At 45.3% G+C, this 19,671-nt stretch overlaps 1 protein-coding gene across 11 annotated transcripts in view; it reads left to right on the forward strand.

The window, feature by feature from the left end:
- SMARCD3 (SWI/SNF related, matrix associated, actin dependent regulator of chromatin, subfamily d, member 3) overlaps positions 1-19,671 on the forward strand; it is a 197,454-nt gene that overhangs the window by 130,502 nt on the left and 47,281 nt on the right. For 10 of the 11 annotated variants that reach the window (XM_045005229.1, XM_045005238.1, XM_045005228.1 and 7 more), the window contains 3 exons: positions 4,953-5,075; positions 7,508-7,603; positions 16,424-16,525. In XM_045005229.1, coding sequence (XP_044861164.1) covers positions 4,953-5,075; positions 7,508-7,603; positions 16,424-16,525 — 321 coding nt within the window. The remainder of the gene's footprint in view (positions 1-4,952; positions 5,076-7,507; positions 7,604-16,423; positions 16,526-19,671) is intronic. The other variant, XM_045005232.1, reaches the window with a different exon arrangement.

Genomic DNA, 19,671 nt, shown 5'->3' on the forward strand with positions numbered 1-19,671 from the left:
CTGTGAGTTTGAAAGTTTAATAGTGAGCAGTATTTGGCTAGAACCATTGTATCCAGGGTAGGCTTATTCAGTGTTCATCAGACTATTATATATTTGAAGGAGGAAGGGAAGATTCCTCCTTAAATACACATTGATTGTTTTGGTCAAGAGTGGAACCACTTACTCATGACTCACTTGCACTAGCCAGGAAGAGGAAGGGTCAGATTCACACCAATACTTCTTGTGAAGTGAATGGGCTGGAGTCTGGAAATACAGATGGGCTGTTGGTTGGCTGGCAGAGGGGGATCAGATCCCTGCAAGCCAAAGAAACTTTCCTGAATGTGCGTGATCATTTCAGTGAAGTAGGAGGATAGTTCTTCACAGTGCTGGGTTCTGCTGTGGGCTGCAGACATCACGGTTAATGAAGCAGTTTACCACCTCAAATAGTTTCTTTAGTGGTATTTGAAGTGGAGGCTGATAGGAAGGTTCATTTGGCCTGTAATACAGCTTAACGTGAGCTTGGAGGAATTCTTTGTCTTTCAATCTGTCTCTTCCAGCCTTCGTTTTCTGCTGTTGGTGCTTGAGTTTTTGTCCCTCTGTCTTCATCCAGCACAGGGTTTCAGAAAACCAAGATCTGTGTGGCTGACGAGGAAGGAAGTGCCTCTGCAGGGGCCATCATGGTGAAGGTCAAGGCTCAAGTATGAGGATAATGATTTCTCAGATCTTCAACATCTTGACCTGTTAGTGGAGTGGTGCAGTCCTTTAGCATGTTTTGGAATTTGATAAGGTCCATGAGTCTACATGGATGAATCAAATTCATGGGTCTTTCTTGTTGCATTGGAGTTGGGAGATCTCTGATCAATGTCCTTACTGAAGTGATGGTCTTTTCTGAGACAATGGCTTGTTTTGCGATGTCCTCTGTATGAACATCTGATTTGAAGAACAGCTCACAGATGTGAATTACACATTCTGCTGGTTTCTCCAGGTACCGTTGAGTCCACCAGTTATTGTTAGTTATTATTTGTGTAGCAGTAACCACATGCTCACATGCATACAAATAGACTGTCCTGGCCCAGGGTAGCACCTTTGGGTATGTCTACACTACAGTAAAACACCATGGCCAGCCTGTGTCAGCTGACTTGGACTTGTGGGGCGCGGGCTGTGGGGCTGTACAATTGCAGTGTAGATGTGGACTTGGACTGGAGCACAGGTTCTGGGGCCCCATGAGTGGGGAGGGTCACAGACCCTGAGCTTCAGCCTGAGCCTGAACCTCTACAAAGACGTTTTATAGCCCTGTAGCTTGAGCTCCATGAACCTGAGTCAGCTGACATGGGTCAGCTGCAGGTATTTTTTTGCAGTGTAGACAGACTATTTGAGTCCACCATGTTACACCTGAAGAGTTTACAAGCTAAAAGCAAGATACATAGAATCCAGGACACACTAGGAAATCCATAGGTAGGCATCATTTAGCATTGTTATTCATAATTATTATATGATTCTTCCTTGTGGCACAATAGGAGACAAGTTCTGATACGTAGGGTGCAGCTGACTTGTACAAGAACATGAAGGAAGTATGAGAAGCTTAAAATTGATGTGTTGGGCAAGGGGGAGCCAGTGGAGAGTTGCAAGAGGAGATGTGATGTAGTCTAGTTGACAGGGATGAAAAATAATTTTACCTGTCTCATTTTGAATGGACTAGAGGAAACAATGTAGATATCATGGACGGTCAGAGTGGAGGAGCTAGCAGTAAAGAAAACAGGAAAAGATCAGGGTTTGACGAACTGGCTCTTTGGACCATCTAATTGGAGATGAAGAGTCAGATTTTTATTATATTGAGGAGGAAGAAACAGAAAGATTTAGATACAGCCTGAATATAAGGAGAAAGTGAGAGGAAGGAGTTGAAGATGATCTCCAGGTTGCAAGTTGGGGTAACAGGGAAGATGATGGTGATGTCAATGGTAATGAAATAAGTGGAGAGGGTTTAGAAGGTCACATAAGGAGGTCAGTTTGAGTCATGATAAGTTTGAGTAATCAGCAAGCCTTGCAGGAAGAATTATTGAGAGGGAGGCAAGTCAAGTGGGAAGAGGTGGATTTGTGAGTCATCCAAGAAGGTATGATATTTATGGAGGTTATAAACTCTGTTTGCAGTGTAGTTGTAGCCATGTTGGTCCCCGAATATTAGCGAGACAAGGTGGGTGAGCTAATATCTTTTACTGGAACAGCTGTTAGTGACAGAGACAAGCTTTCGAGCTAACAAAGCTCTTCTTCCGCTCTGTGTATCTCAAAAGCTTGTCTCTGTCACCATTATAAGGTCTGATGGTTTATTGGAGCAGCTTGTGTGCTCACAGGTATGAAACCCACCACACTGGTTGCTAGGGGAATATTAGGGGAATAGGTGATCAGAGCAGTGCAGAGATGGAGGAGATAGCTGTGCTGGGAATGGAGGAATGTGATGGGATAAATAGCTACTGGGGAAGCTTAGAGTGTATGTGTTATAGGGGGCAATTGGGGTGGCAGCAGAGTTGTGCAGGAGGTACAGCAGTGTGTGGTGAACATTACAGGTAAAGCTCTGCAGGATAGGGAAATATGGTGAGGGGGATGGAACTGCTAGTGTATCTAGTTTTGCAAGTTCATATACTACAAAAATGGGTGCCAGTATAAGAGGAGTGGCCAAATTTACAGACCCTCCAAGCTGCATACAACAATCTTCAGAAGTTCAAGAGCCAAGGTGTGCCTGTCGGGGCTTGAGGCTTGAGCTCTGCAGCAGGGTGGTGGAGTTAGGGGCTTCTGCCCTGCAGAGAAGGGGGAGTCTCGGGCTTTCATCCCCACTCCTGCCTGGCAGGCACGCCCCGCAATATTGAAGCCCTGAGACCCCACTCCTGCTGGGCAGAGCTAGAGGCGACAGGGGTGGGGACTCATGGGGTCACATGCTCCCCCAGATTTTTGCCAGGATTTGCTGGCCCCACTCCATCATGTGGTGCCACTGGGCCCCCTCCCTGCACAGCAGCTGCTGGAATTGGCAAGCTGTGAGCTGTGGTCGTGGGGAGAGGCTGCAGCAAACAGCTGGGAGCTGCAGGGAGAACTGCTGAGAGTATGGGGTATGTGTGCCTGGGGGTACGTGACTCAAGCTGTTGGGGGAGCTGAACCTTTAAATTGTGCTCCTCCCCACTGTCAGCAGGCATTAGTTGTCTCTGGCAGAAGACCTGAGCTCCCTCCCACAGTCTGTAGGTGGAGAATGGGGTGGGGGGCGCTGTGTGGGGCTCCACAAGCAACATTTTAGCTGTAAAATCGCTGCATGTGGCTTGCAAGCCGCGGTTTGGCCACCCCTGCAATATAAAAATCTGGATTGAATCATCCATGAAAGACATTCATATGACAAGAGCTTTGCTGTTATGGCTCATCATCGTCCTTGTCAGGTTTCCTCCCCCACTCTGAACTCTGGGGTACAGATGTGGGGACCCACATGAAAGACTCCCTAAACTTATATTCTACTAGCTTAGGTTAAAAACTTCCCCAAGGCACAAATTCCTTTCCTTGTCCTTGGATGGTATTGCTGCCACCACCAAGTGATATACACAAAAATTCAAGAAAGGGTCACTTGGAATCCCTATCCCCCCAAAATATCCCCCTTTCATCCCCTTTCCTGGGAAGGCTTGAGAATAATATACCAACCAATTGGTTAACAATGTGAGTAGAGACCAGACCCTTTATCTTCAGGACACTAAAATCAATCAGGTTCTTAAAAGAAGAACTTTATTATAAAGAAAGAAGTAAAAGAATCACACCTGCAAAATCAGGATGGAAGGTAACTTTACAGGGTAATAAAAAGATTTAAAACATAGAGGACTCCCCCTCTTTACTCAGCTTCACAATTACAAAAACAGGAATAAAACTATCTTTGTAGCATAGGAAAATTCCCAAGCTAAAAACAAAAGATAACCTGATGCATTTCCTTTCCTTACTTACAATTTCTGTAATTTTAGATGGATTATTCCAGGTATATTTTCAGGAGATGTTGTACCTGCTTGGTGTCTCCCTCCATCTGGAGAGGGAACAACAAAGAGAGCACAAACAAAACCTCCCCCCCCCCCAGATTTGAAAGTATCTTCTTTCCTCATTGGTCCTTCTGGTCAGGTGCCAACTAGGTTATTGAACTGCTTAACCCCTTACCGGTAAGCAGGGGCGGCTCTAGGAATTGCGCCGCCCCAAGCAGGGCGGCACGCCATGGGGGGCGCTCTGGCGGTCGCCGGTCCCGCGGCTCCGGTGCACCTCCTGCAGACGTGCCTGCAGAGGGTCCGCTGGTCCCGCGGCTCCGGTGGACCTCCCGCAGGCACGCCTGCGGATGCTCCACAGAAACCACGGGACCAGCGGACCCTCCGCAGGCATGTTTGCGGGAGGTCCACCGGAGCCGCCTGCCGCCCTCCTGCGGCATGCCGCCCCAAGCGCGCGCTTGGCGCGCTGGGGTCTGGAGCCGGCCCTGCTGGTAAGGCAATTTAGTACAGCTGCCAAGGAGGGATTTTATGCTACTCTTTCCTTTATATTGATGACAATCCTCATCAACACTGGCTGGAATTGATAAAGGAAGAATCAGATTGTTTTAAAGTATCAGTATTATTTAATCTTTTTACACTAAATAGTTTTCAAAAGGTTTGTAAAACCAGTAGGGCATTAGCTTCCCGGGTTGTGAGGTGTGCATGGTACCCTTCTTTCTTCCTTGGTGTATGGCCCATTCTCTGTTCTTCCTCACTGCTGGATGCTTTCTGAATGGAATTTTAAGATCCAGCATTTCAGTAAGTTTTGTTACATACCCAGGGGCAAATGCAGAAGTAAGCTGGTGCAACTCCAGTGAGCACTCAGATTCTACAGTGATAGGGGGCCATATAAATACTTAGATACATCTGTATCCCAGGGCTGCCTGATGCCCTGAATGTGCGCTGTGTGTGTAATTTTCTTATTTCTATTTTGTTTAACAGCAAAAACGGAAACTGAGGCTTTACATCTCCAACACCTTTAACCCTGCAAAATCTGATGCTGATGACTCTGATGGCAGCATTGCATCCTGGGAGCTGCGAGTGGAAGGGAAACTCCTGGATGATGTAAGACTTTGCTGCATATCTCTCTCCACTATGGTTGAGAAGGGGCTGGAAGTTCCTGTTGTGTTCTGTAGGATGCTGGACTGTCACAGAGAATGCAAGTGTTAGAAAGGATATCTCCATATAGGAGTGGAAGGGCCACTACTTCTGTGAAAGCATATGTCCAGCAGAAGCAGCAGTACAGACATAATTCTGTGGCATGTGGGTGAAAAGGGAGGGGAGGGAGCATGATACTGACAGAAGGAAAGAAAGGGAGAGACCCAAACACAGAAGGGGAGAAGAGGACTTCACTGGGGGAAATTCATTCCATTTATAGATGTAGGCTGGATTTGGGCCGTACCTTGTGGGATAGGTCATGTCTGGGGAAGGCAGTGTTGCTAGGTGGTATGACATGAGCAGGACAGGCTCCATTGTGAGGGGTAGGCTAGAGGGGCAAGAAGAGGATGTAGGGTGGTTTGTGTTCATAGGAAGCGTAAGAGAGCATACGTAGGGGGTCAGGGCCAGGTTAGAAGAGGATTATTATTATTATTTTATAGCAGTAGTGCCTAAAGGTCCCAATCAAGGTTTTAGTTCTCTTCTGTTAAGTGCAGAACATACATATAGCAAAGGCAGTCGGTCATATTCTGGGGTGAATCCAGACCTGTGAGGGGTTGCAAGCTTGGGTGCCTCTTAGTGTTTTTTTGTTGTTCGGGGTACTTACAAACAGCCTAACAGCATACATGTCACACCCTGAGTGTCTAAGTATAGCTGCAGCCCTGGTCCAGCAGCTCTAACCTCAGCAGCCTGCCAGACCACCCCAGTCACACGCTGGCTTCCACCAACCTGGGTTACTACTTGCAGGGTGACCCCAGCACACTCCCAGTCTTGAATTTTCTCCAAATGTGTGTTCTGCGCTGTCCAGCCCTTTCCTCGACAGTTCAGATGTTAAAGGTCCATTTCCCCTGTAAAGAGTCAATATTCAACAGTTTGCTACTTTAATTGGCATTACCAAACAGTTCAGTTTAAACACAACACTGGATTGGTTTAAATTAAAAAATAAAACAAGTTTATAAATAAAAAAAGATGTGCTTTTGAGTGAATTCAGGTATCGGGTATTAAAGTTAGGAATGGTTACAAGAGAAACAAATAACGCTTTTTGGTAACTAAAACTCAACAAGCTAGACTTGGTTCAAGGTAACATCCTTACCACATATTCCCAGCAACATGGCTGACCAATTTTTTAGGTCAGGATTTCCCTCCAAAGTCAAAGGGCTGGTTCCTTTTTTCTTCGTAGGTAGAAGAGAGATGATTTGGGATATTTTTGCCCCTCACTTTTATAGTCAAGTTACCCTTTAAATTGGATCCTTCTGAAGATTACCCCTCCAAGCAAAGCTTATTCAAACAGTAAAGAAGGTGACATGGAGTCTGCTGGTGAAGGAGGCTCCATGCTCTTTCTTCTTACCTGTGTTTGCTGAAATGCTGATTTGCCTTGTCTCCCTGCCATTTCCCCCCTTGCTGTCCTCAGCATCCTGTTTATTATGTATATATAAATTGAGATAAACACACAGTCCTCTGTTTAGGATAGACCTGTTTAACAACTTTTACCTAGTCAGGACAATGTGGTTTTGAAAATGTGCTATTAACGTCATGCAGGGGGATTTCATAACTTTACATATAATGTTGCTATATACATTTCACCATGGTATTACCAGCAAGTTATTAGTTTTCAAATGATACCTCTCAAGACATATTTTGTACAAAGATTATTACAATAGTGTGTAGGTTGTGAATAAAAGGGGGTGCTTTCGGTCACACTGTCCCTGTCCCTAAAGAGCTTACAATCTAAGTATGTGATGAGAGGCAACAGGTGGGAAACACAAGAAAATGTATGGAGGAGAAGATAATAGTGAAACAATCACGATTAGTGTAATGAGCAGCAAATGCTGCACAGTAACTGTCAAACCATGGTATGTTTCTGGGAGGGACAAGGTGAGACTTCGACATGCTGACCACCAATGAAATAGCAAAGCAACATTTAAATCTGACAAAAGGAAATATTTTTTGTACTGTGCATGATTAACCTGTGGAGCTCACTGCCACAAGATATAATTGAGGCCTTGTGCTTTTTCAGATAAAAAAAAAAAAGAATATCCATACTTAAAATAGATAGGATAAACTGTCTTACTCCAGGGTACAAGCCAAAGTTTTCTGACAGGGTTAGGGGAAATCTTCTCCCATGTGCAGGTAATTCCACAATTGCCCACTATCAGGTTTCTTGCACCTTCTTCAGAAGTAGCTGGTACTGGCCATTCTCAGAGACAGAGACTGGACTAGATGGACCTTGGATCCAATCCAGTCTGGGAATTCATGTTCCAGAGGAGAAGGCCACACAAAGTTAGCAGTAAACCCAAGATGAGGTGTGTTCTTTGACATTTCTCTGTTTTCTGATTTTACAGCTCAGCAAACAGAAGCGGAAATTTTCCTCCTTCTTTAAAAGTTTGGTCATTGAGCTGGACAAAGATCTTTATGGACCTGACAATCATTTGGTGGAGGTAGGAGGCTCATGCAACCCTGACACACAACTCTGCTTCTACTGCAACTCAACAACTATGTACGCTCTTAATTCCTCCTCCCATGTTTACTTTCATTGACTTTTTCTTCTGGGATGTTAGTGGCCTCTCAAGTGGCTACCAAGCTAGGCACAGTGAGTAAGGGGTAATGGCATATGTTCTCTTTTAGGGATATGAAAGAGATTTGCCATACATAGTATTTATGACTGTAGTGCTTAAATAATCTTCATTCAGGCATCGTAAGCAACAAAGCCATGGCTTTGAGAAAGAAGACTTTGGTGTTGGAATTTTACTGGTGCTGAGGCTGATTCCCTTTTATGAGGAGCCAGTCGGTGCAGATCTTTCATCTTTACTGTGAGTTCTGGATCAAGGAACTTACATGATGTATTGGCTAATGAAGATAAGAACTTAAAAAGTTGTGAATAAGCATCCATTTCAAAATGATAGTATTGTAAGTGACATGTTTTATTTTTAAATTCAACACTGTGTGAAGACCTTCCTAGAAAAAAAAGTGTGCGTGTGTGTGTGTGTGTGTGTGTGTGTGTGTGTGTGTGAAAAAGTTTGTGTAGCAATTTTTATGGCCAAGTTATGGTTCCAGTTTTAAATATTAGTTTGGTTTATGAATATATAAATTCTGTTATATTTGCAATTGCATCTACATTCAGTAGCTGAGGGAAGGGCATTATGCAAGTCCATGAGGGAATTAGGCAGTCCGTGATGCTGGGTGCAGCCTACAGGTATATGTATAGCCTATATCTTTCAACTGGCCACAGCAGCAAAAAGGAGAGTCACAAAGGCAGCACATCTGAGCACTTTGCATCTGAAATTATTGAGCTTTATTCAAAGATGGCAAACAAGGTCAAAACCAGTGGCTGTACTATTGGATCTGTCATGAGATAGGCACTGACAATGTATGAAGCTTGTTCTAGCCATCTAGTGCGCCACCTGGAGGTGATATTGAGGATTAATTTCAGAGTAGCAGCCGTGTTAGTTGGTATCCGCAAAAAGAACAGGAGTACTTGTGGCACCTTAGAGACTAACAAATTTTTTTCAGCATAAGCTTTCGTGGGCTACAGCTCACCTTTTCGGATGCATAGAATGGAACACACGGACAGGAGATATTTATGCATACAGAGAACATGAAAAGGTGGAAGTATGCATACCAACTGGAAGAGTCCAATCAGTTGAGATGAGCTAGAAAAAAAACCTTTGAAGTGATAATTGAGATGTCCCATATGTTAAGTTCTCCTCACACCGTCTATGGGTCATCTCAATTATCACTTCAAAGGTTTTTTTTCTCCTGCTGACGATAGCTCATCTCAATTGATTGTACTCTTCCAGTTGGTATGCATACTTCCACCTTTTCATGTTCTCTGTATGCATAAATATCTCCTGTCCATGTGTTCCATTCTATGCATCCGAAGAGGTGAGCTGTAGCCCACGAAAGCTTATGCTGAAATAAATTTGTTATTCTCTAAGGTGCCACAAATACTCCTGTTCTTTTTATTGAGGATTAAATACATTTTCCAGTGGGGGTACATGTAGCATGTCTTGCACCTTAAGGAACAGATTTTGCAAGGTGATTTATCATCTGATGTCATGGGGCAGTGTTGAACAGGACGAACAGCCAGGCCTGGTTCGTTGGTTGGTCTCCTTGTTATATGCATAGTTTCATTCAGATGAGTGTCTGCTAGTCCTCTGTGAAAAGAGCTGGGCCACACTGGGGAGCAATACTGTGCTACAGAATAGCACAAGGCAAGCACAGAGTTTCTTAGTGTCTCCACATTGGCTCCCCAGGTAGAACCAGCTAATTTGCTGATCAGATTATTACTTTTTTTAAAAATTCAATTGAAAATAAACTTTGTTCATGAAACATACATGTAGTGACTAGGACTGTCAAGTGATTAAAAAAAAGTAATTGTGATTAATTGCATGATTGAAAAAAATCACAATTAATCGTGCTGTTAATAATAGAATACCATTTATTTAAATATTTGTGATGTTTTCTACATTTTTAAATATATTGATTTTAATTATAACACAGAATACAAAAGGTACAGTGCTCACTTTATATTTATTTTTGATATTTCCACTGTAAAAAACAAAAGAAATAATAACCTAGAATCATAGAATATTAGGGTTGTGTAGCAGGGTGCTGGTGCAAAGGCACCTGATTAGCCCCTGCTCAACCAGCCCCAATCAGGAGAAATAGATTGGGGCTGGGGAGAAGGCTGGTGCCTGGCCTCTGGAACTGGCTGCACCTGTGGGCCTGCTAGTAGAAGAGCTATAAAGGCTGGCTGGCAGCCAGTGCAAGGGAGGAGGGCCAGGGAAGGGGTAGTCTCCAGGCTGAAGGGAGACTCCCTGTAAAAGAGGAGATAGGAAGACTTGTGAGTTTGTAAATAGTATCGCTGGTGGTGGGAACTGTGTGTAAATAAAAGCCATGGGTGCTGCAGCAAGAAAAGCCTCACAGTGCTTTATTGAGAGAGAAAAAGCCCAGCAGGGGCGGGGCCGAGGAAAGGACCCGGTTACACGTTGGAAGAGACCTCAGGAGGTCATCTAGTCCAATTCCCTGCTCAACGCAGGACCAACACCAACTAAATCATCCCAGCCAGGGCTTTGTCAAGCCAGGCCTTAAAAACCTCTAAGGAAGGAGATTCCACCACCTCCCTAGGGAACCCATTCCCGTTCTTCACCACCCTCCTAGTGAAATAGTGTTTCCTAATATCCAACCTAGACCTCCCCCACTGCAACTTGAGAAAATTACTCCTTGTTCTGTCATCTGGTACCACTGAGAACAGCCGAGCTCCATCCTCTTTGGAACCCCCCTTCAGGTAGTTGAAGGCTGCTATCAAATCCCCCCGCCCTCTTCTCTTCTGCAGACTAAATAACCGCAGTTCCCTCAGCCTCTCCTCATAAGTCATGTGCCCCAGCCCCCTAATCATTTTCGTTGCCCTCCGCTGGACTCTTTCCAATTTGTCCACATCCCTTCTGTACTGGGGGGACCAAAACTGGATGTAATACTCCAGGTGGGGCCTCACCAGTGTCGAATAATCACTTCCCTCGATCTGCTGGCAATGCTCCTACTAATGCAGACCAATATGCTATTGGCCTTCTTGGCAACAAGGGCACACTGCTGACTCATATCCAGCTTCTCATCCACTGTAATCCACAGGTCCTTTTCTGCAGAACTGCTGCTTAGCCAGTCGGTCTCCAGCATGTAGCACTGCATGGGATTCTTCTGTCCTAAGTGCAGGACTCTGCACTTGTCCTTGTTGAACCTCATCAGATTTCTTTTGGCCCAATCCTCCAATTTGTCTAGGTCACTCTGGACCCTATCCCTATGCTCCAGCATATCTACCTCTCCCCCCAGCTTAATGTCATCTGCAAACTTGCTGAGGGTGCAAGGAATCCCATCATTCAGATCATTAATAAAGGTGTTGAACAAAACAGGCCCCAGGTTTTCAATTCCCCCATTGCAAGTACTGTAGTGCAATCTCTTTATCGTGGAAGTTGAACTTACAAATTTAGAATTATGTACAAAAAAATAACTGCATTCAAAAATAAAACAAGTCTGTCAGTCCTACTTCAACCAATTGCTCAGACAAACAAGTTTGGTTGCAATTTGCAGGAGATACGCTGGCCGCTTGTTGTTTACAATGTCAGCAGAAAGTGAGAACAGCATGGCACTGTTATAGCTGGCGTCGCAAGATATTTACGTGCCAGATGCACTAAAGATTCATATGTCCATTCATGTTTCAACCACCATTCCAGAGGACATGCGTCCATGCTGATCACGGGTTCTACTTGATAACAATCCAAAGCAGAGCAGACTGATGTGTGTTCATTTTCATCATCTGAGTCAGATGCCACCAGCAGAAGGTTGATTTTCTTTTTTTGGTGGTTCAGGTTCTGTAGTTTCCACATTGTGGTGTTGCTCTTTTAAGGCTTCTGAAAGCATTCTCCACACCTCGTCCCGCTCAGATTTTTTGACAGCACTTCAGATTCTTAAATCTTGGGTCCTGTGTTGGAGCTATTTTTAGAAATCTCACATTGGTACGTTCTTTGCGTTTTGTCAAATCTGCTGTGAAAGTGTTCTTAAAACAAACATGTGCTGGGTCATCATCCAAGACTGCTGTAACATGGGTAGGGGGATGGGTGTTCCACGACCACCACTCCCAAGAGAAGGAGGCAGGTGGTAGGTGGTGGTGGTTGTGGACTCCCTCCTAAGGGGGACTGACTCATCTATCTGCTGTTCCGTCTGGGAAAACCAAGAAGTGTGCTGCTTACCAGGAGCTAGGATTCACGATGTGACCGAGAGACTGCCGAGACTCATCAAGCCCTTGGATCGCTACCCCTTCCTGCTTCTCCATGTGGGCACCAATGATACTGCCAAGAATGACCTTGAGCGGATCACTGCAGACTACGTGGCTCTGGGAAGAAGGATAAAGGAGTTTGAGGTGCAAGTGGTGTTCTCGTACATCCTCCCTGTGGAAGGAAAAGGCCCAGGTAGAGACCGTGGAAGTCAATGAATGGTTACGCAGGTTGTGTCGGAGAGAAGGCTTTGGATTCTTTGACCACGGGATGGTGTTCCAAGAAAAAGGATTGCTAGGCAGAAACAGGCTCCACCTAACGAAGAGAGGGAAGAGCTTCTTTGCAAGCAGGCTGGCTAACCTAGTGAGGAGGGCTTTAAACTAGGCTCACCGGGGGAAGGAGACCAAAGCCCTGAGGTAAGTGGGGAAGTGGGATACTGGGAGGAAGCATGAGCAGGATAGCACAAGAGGGTAGGACTCCTGCCTCATACTGAGAAAGCAGGACGATCAGCAAGTTATCTTAAGTGCCTGTACACAAATGCAAGAAGCCTGGGAAACAAGCAGGGAGGACTGGAAGTCCTGGCACAGTCAAGGAATTATGATGTGATTGGAATAACAGAGACTTGATGGATAACTCACATGACTGGAGTACTGTCATGGATGGATATAAACTGTTCAGGAAGGACAGGCAGGGCAGAAAAGGTGGAGGAGTTGCATTGTATGTAAGAGAGCAGTATGATTGCTCAGAGCTCCGGTATGAAACTGCAGAAGAACCTGAGAGTCTCTAGATTAAGTTTAGAAGTGTGAGCAACAAGGGTGATGTCGTGGTAGGAGTCTGCTATAGACCACCAGACCAGAGGGATGAGGTGGACGAGGCTTTCTTCCGGCAACTAATAGAAGTTACTAGATTGCAGGCCCTGGTTCTCATGGGAGACTTTAATCACCCTGATATCTGCTGGGAGAGCAATACAGCGGTGCACAGACAATCCAGGAAGTTTTTGGAAAGTGTAGGGGACAATTTCCTGGTGCAAGTGCTGGAGGAACCAACTAGGGGCAGAGCTCTTCTTGACCTGCTGCTCACAAACCAGGAAGAATTAGTAGGGGAAGCAAAAGTGGATGGGAACCTGGGAGGCAGTGACCATGAGATGGTCGAGTTCAGGATCCTGACACAAGGAAGAAAGGAGAGCAGCAGAATACGGCTCCTGGACTTCAGAAAAGTCCAGACTCCTTCAGGGAACTGATGGGCAGGATCCCCTGGGAGAATAACATGAGGGGCAAAGGAGTCCAGGAGAGCTGGCTGATCGGCCTCATCTGGAGTACTGTGTCCAGTTTTGGGCCCCACACTATAAGAAGGATGTGGAAAAATTGGAAAGAGTCCAGCGCAGGGCAACAAAAATTATTAGGGGGCTGGAGCACATGACTTATGAGGAGAAGCTGAGGGAACTGGGATTATTTAGTCTGCAGAAGAGAAGAGGGAGGGGGGATTTGATAGCAGCCCTCAACTACCTGAAGGGGGGTTCCAAAGCAGATGGAGCTAGGCTGAGGTCCCTTCCAACCCTGATATTCTATGATTCTATTATTCTATATTCTATTAACATGAAATATACGGCAGAATGTGGGTAAAACAGAACAGGAGACATTCAGTTCTCCCCCAAGGAGTTCAGTCACAGATTTAATTAACGCATTATTTTTGTAACAAGCATCATCAGCATGGAAGCATGTCCTCTGGAATGGTGGCCGAAGCATGAAAGGGCATATGAATGTTTAGCATTTTTGGCACATAAATACCTTGCAACGCCGACTACAAAAGTGCCATGCGAATGCCTGTTCTCGCTTTCAGGTGAAGTAAATAAGAAGCAGGCAGCAGTATCTCCTGTAAATGTAAATAAATTTGTTTGTCACAGCCCTGGTCTACACTACGAGTTTCATGTAGCAGCGTTAGATCAATTTAACCCTGCACCCGTCTACATGATGAAGCCATTTTTGTCGACTTAAAGGGCTCTTAAAATTGATTTAATAAAAAGCCTCCTCCCTGATGAGGGGATTTGCGCTGAAATCAACCTTGCTGTGTTGAATTTGGGGTAGTGTGGATTCAATTCGATGGTATTGGCCTCCGGGAGCTATCCCAGAGTGCTCCATTGTGACCGCTCTGGACAGCACTCTTAACTCTGATGCACTGGCCAGGTAGAGAGGAAAAGCCCCACAAACTTTTGAATTTCATTTCCTGTTTGGCTAGTGTGGTGAGCTGATCAGCACAGGTGCCCATGCAGTCCCAGAATTGCAAAAGAGCTCCAGCATGTGCTTTAGTGTTTTCCTGCATCAGTCCCTATATTTGTTGCTTTGTTTTAATAGAAACAATTCTAAATGTATTTATATAGCAACTTTCATTCAGAAAGATCCCAACATATCTTACAGACTTAGCAAACTTGCTCAGTGTACACAGGAATCACTGCATCCTCCAGTGTAATAAGTTAGCTCTTTGACAGTGCATGCCTCACACTATCCAACAGTTTAGGGCAGGATGTGAAGATGAGGAGAAGCTGAGGGAACTGGAATTATTTAGTCTGCAGAAGAGAAGAGCGAATGGGGATTTGATAGCTGCTTTCAACTACCTGAAAAGGGGTTCCAAAGAGGATGGAGCTAGGCTGTTCTCAGTGGTGTCAGATAGGACAGACTCTTCCGCCGGGCTAAGTGTGTGGTTGGATAGATTAACAATATTGTTAGATGAGCTGAGGGTACCACTGTCGTAGCCCCCTGTGGCATGTAGTTTACTGTCCTTTTTCCTCTGTGGAGAAGTGAAGTGTGTGTTATAAATGGCTTGTGTCATTTTCGTAAAGTCCAGCCACATGGAAGTTTGTGTGGAAGGTTGGTTTTATATGAGAGTCTCCAGTTTTGAGAGCTCATTCTTGATCTTCTCCTGTCTGCTGTACAGGATGCTGATCAGGTGGTTCCTCAGTTTCTTTGAGAGTGTGTGGCACAGTCTCTCACCATAGTCAGTGTAGTATGTTGATTGCAATGGATTTTTTTACCTTCAGTCCATTTGGTATGATGTCCATCTGTTTGCACTTGGAGAGGAAGATATCTGTCTGTATCTGTGTAAGTTTTTTGTTGAGGTTGATGGATTTCCACTCCATACGGCTAAATTTAGTGCCTTGCATGGTGTTAAGTATCAGGAGGTAGCCATGTGAGTCTGTATCCACAAAAACAACAAGGAGTCTGGTGGCACCTTATACACCCTTTATACACCCTATCACAGGTTGTATAAAAAATTCCAATTTGCAGTATATATTGTATTATCCAACAAATAACATACCCTGATATAAAGAGAGATTGTATTTTAAGGCATATGCGCAAGGGGGAGAGCTGGAATTTTCTAACTTCGGAGGTAGGGTTGCCAAATGTCTAATCGTACAAACCTGAACTCTCTTGCCCCACCCATACCCCGCCCCTTCCCTGAGGCCCCATCTCTGCCTTGCCCCTTCTCTGAGGCCTTGCCCCCTGCTCACTTCATTCCCCCTTCCTCCATTGTTTGCTCTCCCCCACCCTCACTCACTTGCTCATTTTCACCAGGCTGGGGCAGGGGGTGTGGGCTGTGGGGTGGGACCAGAAATGAGGGGTTCAGGGTGTGTGAGGGGGCTCAGGGCTGGGGCAGAGGGGTTGGAGTGCAGGGGGGTGAGGGTTCTGGCTGGGGGTGCAGGCTCTAGGATGAGGCTAGGGATGAGGAATTTGGGGTGCAGGAGGGGGCTCTGGGTTGGGGGTTGCAGCAGAAGGGTTTGGAGCGTAGGAGGAGGCTCTGGGCTGGGGCAGTGGGTTGGGGTGTGGGGGTGGGAGGGTGAGGGTTCCGGCTGGGGAGTGTGGGCTCTGGTGTGGGGCTGGGGATGAGGGGTTTGGGGTTCGGGAGGGGTCTCAAGCTGGGGCAGAGGGTTGGTGTGCGGGTTCCGGGCGACACTTACCTCAGGCAGCTCCTGGAAATGTCCAATATGTCCCTGTGGCTCCAAGGCACTGGAGCAGCCAGGGGCTCCGTGCACTGCCTTCGCCCACAAGCACAGCCCCCACAGCTCCCATTGGCTGCAGTTCCCAGCCAATGGGAGCTGCAGAACCAGCGCTTGGGGCAGGGGCAGCGTATAGAGTCTCACTGGCTGCCCTTGCGCCTAGGAGCCGGAGGGACATGCTGCTGCTTCTGGGAGCTACATGGAGCCAGGGCAGGCAGGGAATCTGCCTTAGCCCCCCTGTGCCGCTGACCAGAATTTTAATGGCCTCGTCAGAGGTGCTTACTGGAGCTGCCAGGGTCCCTTTTCGACCAGGCATTCCGGTCAAAAGCTGGACACCTGGCAATACTGTTCGGAGGGTGTGATTTCAGAATCTTACTGTTGAACTAATGATAATTTTTGCATGAAAACTATATATACACACCCACAACCACACAATCTCCGAGGTCAGACAGGGGCAAACTGGGACTGACCTTCTTCCTATTCTGTTTCTCCTCTGGCAGTGGCATAGAACTCCCACTACCCAGGAGACTGATGGCTTCCAGGTGAAGAGGCCTGGTGATGTGAGTGTGCGATGCACACTTCTCCTCATGTTGGATTACCAGGTCAGTGCATTGCGCTTGGTGAGGTTGTTGCTGACACAGAACACAAACATCAGGTTTCACTATATCACAAGAGAGTCACCCTGTCGCATACACCAAGAAATCATTTCCAGTTGTCATTTCTGTGATTCTGAGTGATGGAATTTTTATAAAGGACAGCTTTTGCTGTATTCCTTTTTCAATTGGTAGAGGAGGTAAATTGTCATAAATGTACAATATCATGGGCTATATTCCTAGATTCATAGATTACAAGGCCAGAAGGGACCACTGGGATCATCTATTCTGATCTCCTGTATAAGACAGGCCATAGGACTTTGAATTAATTCCTGTTTAATCTGTAGCCTGTCTTTTATAAAAAAAAAATCCAATCTTGATTTTAAAATTGCCAGTGATGCAGAATCCACAGAATCATTGGTAAATTGTTCCACTTGTTAATTACCCTCACTGTTAAAAATGAATGCCTTATTTCCAGTCCGAATTTGTCTAGCTCCAACATCCAGCCATCGTATTATAATTTTATTTGCTAGACTGAAGAGCTACTATCAAATATTTGTTCCCTATGTAGGTACTTATAGACTATGATAAAGTTACCCCTTAACCTTCTCTTTGTTAAGCTAAACAGATGGAGCTCCTTGAGTCTGTCACTATAAAGTATGTTTTCTAATCCTTTAATTATTGTCATGGCTCTTCTTTGAACCCTTACCAATTTATCAACATCCTCATTGAATTATGGACACCAGAACTAGACATGCTATTCCAGCAGCAGTTCCACCAATGCCAATGCCAAATACAGAGGTAAAATAATCTCTCTACTCCTACTCAAAATCAGTATTCCCTCTAACTTTTCCCACCCATGTGCGGAATGAACTTTGTTATATGCACCAATATGGAGGTGATGTGTGACACAGAGACCCCTTGGTCCCCTGTTGTTTGCAAAGAGTTCACTTCAGACCTGAAAAACTCATTACACCAAACATGTCTTACAGGCTATTTGTCCGTAAAGAATATCATGTAAGATATCTACAGAAAGCTCATAACCTGTCAAAACATAATCATTGCAGATAATACCAAGATGGGAGGGGTTGCAAGTACTTTTGAGAATGAATTAAAATTCAAAATGATCTGGACAAACTGGAGAAATAGTCTGAAGTAAATAGGATGAAATTCAATAAGGACAAATGCAAAGTATCAGAGGGGTAGCCGTGTTAGTGTTAGTCTGGATCTGTAAAAGCAGCAAAGAATCCTGTGGCACCTTATAGACTAACAGATGTTTTGCAGCATGAGCTTTCGTGGGTGAATACCCACTTCGTCGGATGCAAAGTACTCCACTTAGGAAGGAACAGTCAGTTGCAGACATACAAAATGGGAAATGACTGCCTAGAAAGGAGTACTCAGAAAGGGATCTAGTGGTCATAGTGGATCACAAGCTAAGTATGAGTCAACAGTGTAACACTGTTGCAAAAAAAAGCAAACATTCTGGGATGTATTAGCAGTAGTGTTGTAAGCAAGACATGAGGAGTAATTCTTCTGCTCTACTCCATGCTGATTAAACCTCAATTCTCATAGGCCTGGTCTACACTAAAAAGGGGGTTCGAATTAGGTTACGCAAATTCAGCTACGTGAATAGCGTAGCTGAATTCGAAGTACCCTAGTTCGAACTACTCACCCGTCCAGACGCGGCGGGGTCGAACTCCGCGGCTCCCCCGTCGACTCCGCCACCGCCATTTGCTGTGGTGGAGTACCAGAGTCGACCGCAGCGCTTCCGGAGTTCGAACTATCGCGTCTAGATCAGACGCAATAGTTCGAACTCCGAGAAGTCGAACTCACCGCGTCGACCCGGCCGGTAAGTGTAAACCTACCCATAGACTCATAGACTTTAAGGTCAGAAGGGACCATTATGATCTAGTCTGACCTCCTGCACAATGGAGGCCACAGAATCTCACCCACCCACTCCTGTATCAAACCTGTGTCTGAGCCATTGAAGTCCTCAAATCATGGTTTAAAGACTTCAAGGTGCAGAGAACCTTCCAGCAAGTGACCTGTGCCCCACACTGCAGAGGAAGGCAAAAAAAAAATCCAGGGCTTCTGGCGATCAGCTAAACCCTGAGCGTGTGGGCAAGACTCACCAGCCAGACACCCAGGAAAGAATTCTCTGTAGTAACTCAGATCCCACCCCATCTAACATCCCATCACAAGCAGTCAAAGACGAATTAATTGGCAAAATTAGGCTATCCCATTATACCATCCCCTCCATAAACTTATCAAGCTTAGTCTTGAAGCCAGATATGTCTTTTTCCCCCACTACTCCCCTTGGAAGGCTGGTCCAGAACTTCACTCCTCTAATGGTTAGAAACCTTCGTCTAATTTCAAATCTAAACTTCCTGAGAGCCAGTTTATATCCATTTGTTCTTGTGTCCACATTGGTACTGAGCTTAAATAATTCCTCTCCCTCCCTGGTATTTATTCCTCTGATATATTTATAGAGAACAATCATATCTCCCCTCAGCCTTCTTTTGGTTAGGGTAAACAAGCCAAGCTCTTTGAGTCTCCTTTCATATGACAGGTTTTCCATTCCTCGGATCATCCTAGTAGCACTTCTCTGAATCTGTTCCAGTTTGAATTCATCCTTCTTAAACATGAGAGACCAGAACTGCACACAGTGTTCCAGATGAGGTCTCACCAGTGCCTTGTATAACGGTACTAACACCTCCTTATCTCTACTGGAAATACCTCACCTGATGCATCCCAAGACCGCATTAGCTTTTTTCACGGCCATATCATATTGGCGGCTCATAGTCATCCTGTGGTCAACCAATACTCTGAGTTCCTTCTCCTCCTCTGTTACTTCCAACTGATGCGTCCCCAGCTTATAACAATAGTTCTTGTTATTAATCCCTAAATGCATGACCTTACACTTTTCACTATTAAATTTCATCCTATTACTGTTACTCCAGTGTACAAGGTCATCCAGATCTTCCTGTATGATATCCTGGTCCTTCTCTGTATTGGCAATACCTCCCAGCTTTGTGTCATCTGCAAACTTTATTAGCACATTCTCACTTTTTGTGCCAAGGTCAGTAATAAAAGATTAAATAAGATTGGTCCCAAAACCGATCCCTGAGGAACTCCACTAGTAACCTCCCTCCAGC

The sequence above is a fragment of the Mauremys mutica genome, chromosome 2 (assembly GCF_020497125.1).
Source record: "Mauremys mutica isolate MM-2020 ecotype Southern chromosome 2, ASM2049712v1, whole genome shotgun sequence".
Classification (NCBI taxonomy): domain Eukaryota; kingdom Metazoa; phylum Chordata; order Testudines; family Geoemydidae; genus Mauremys; species Mauremys mutica.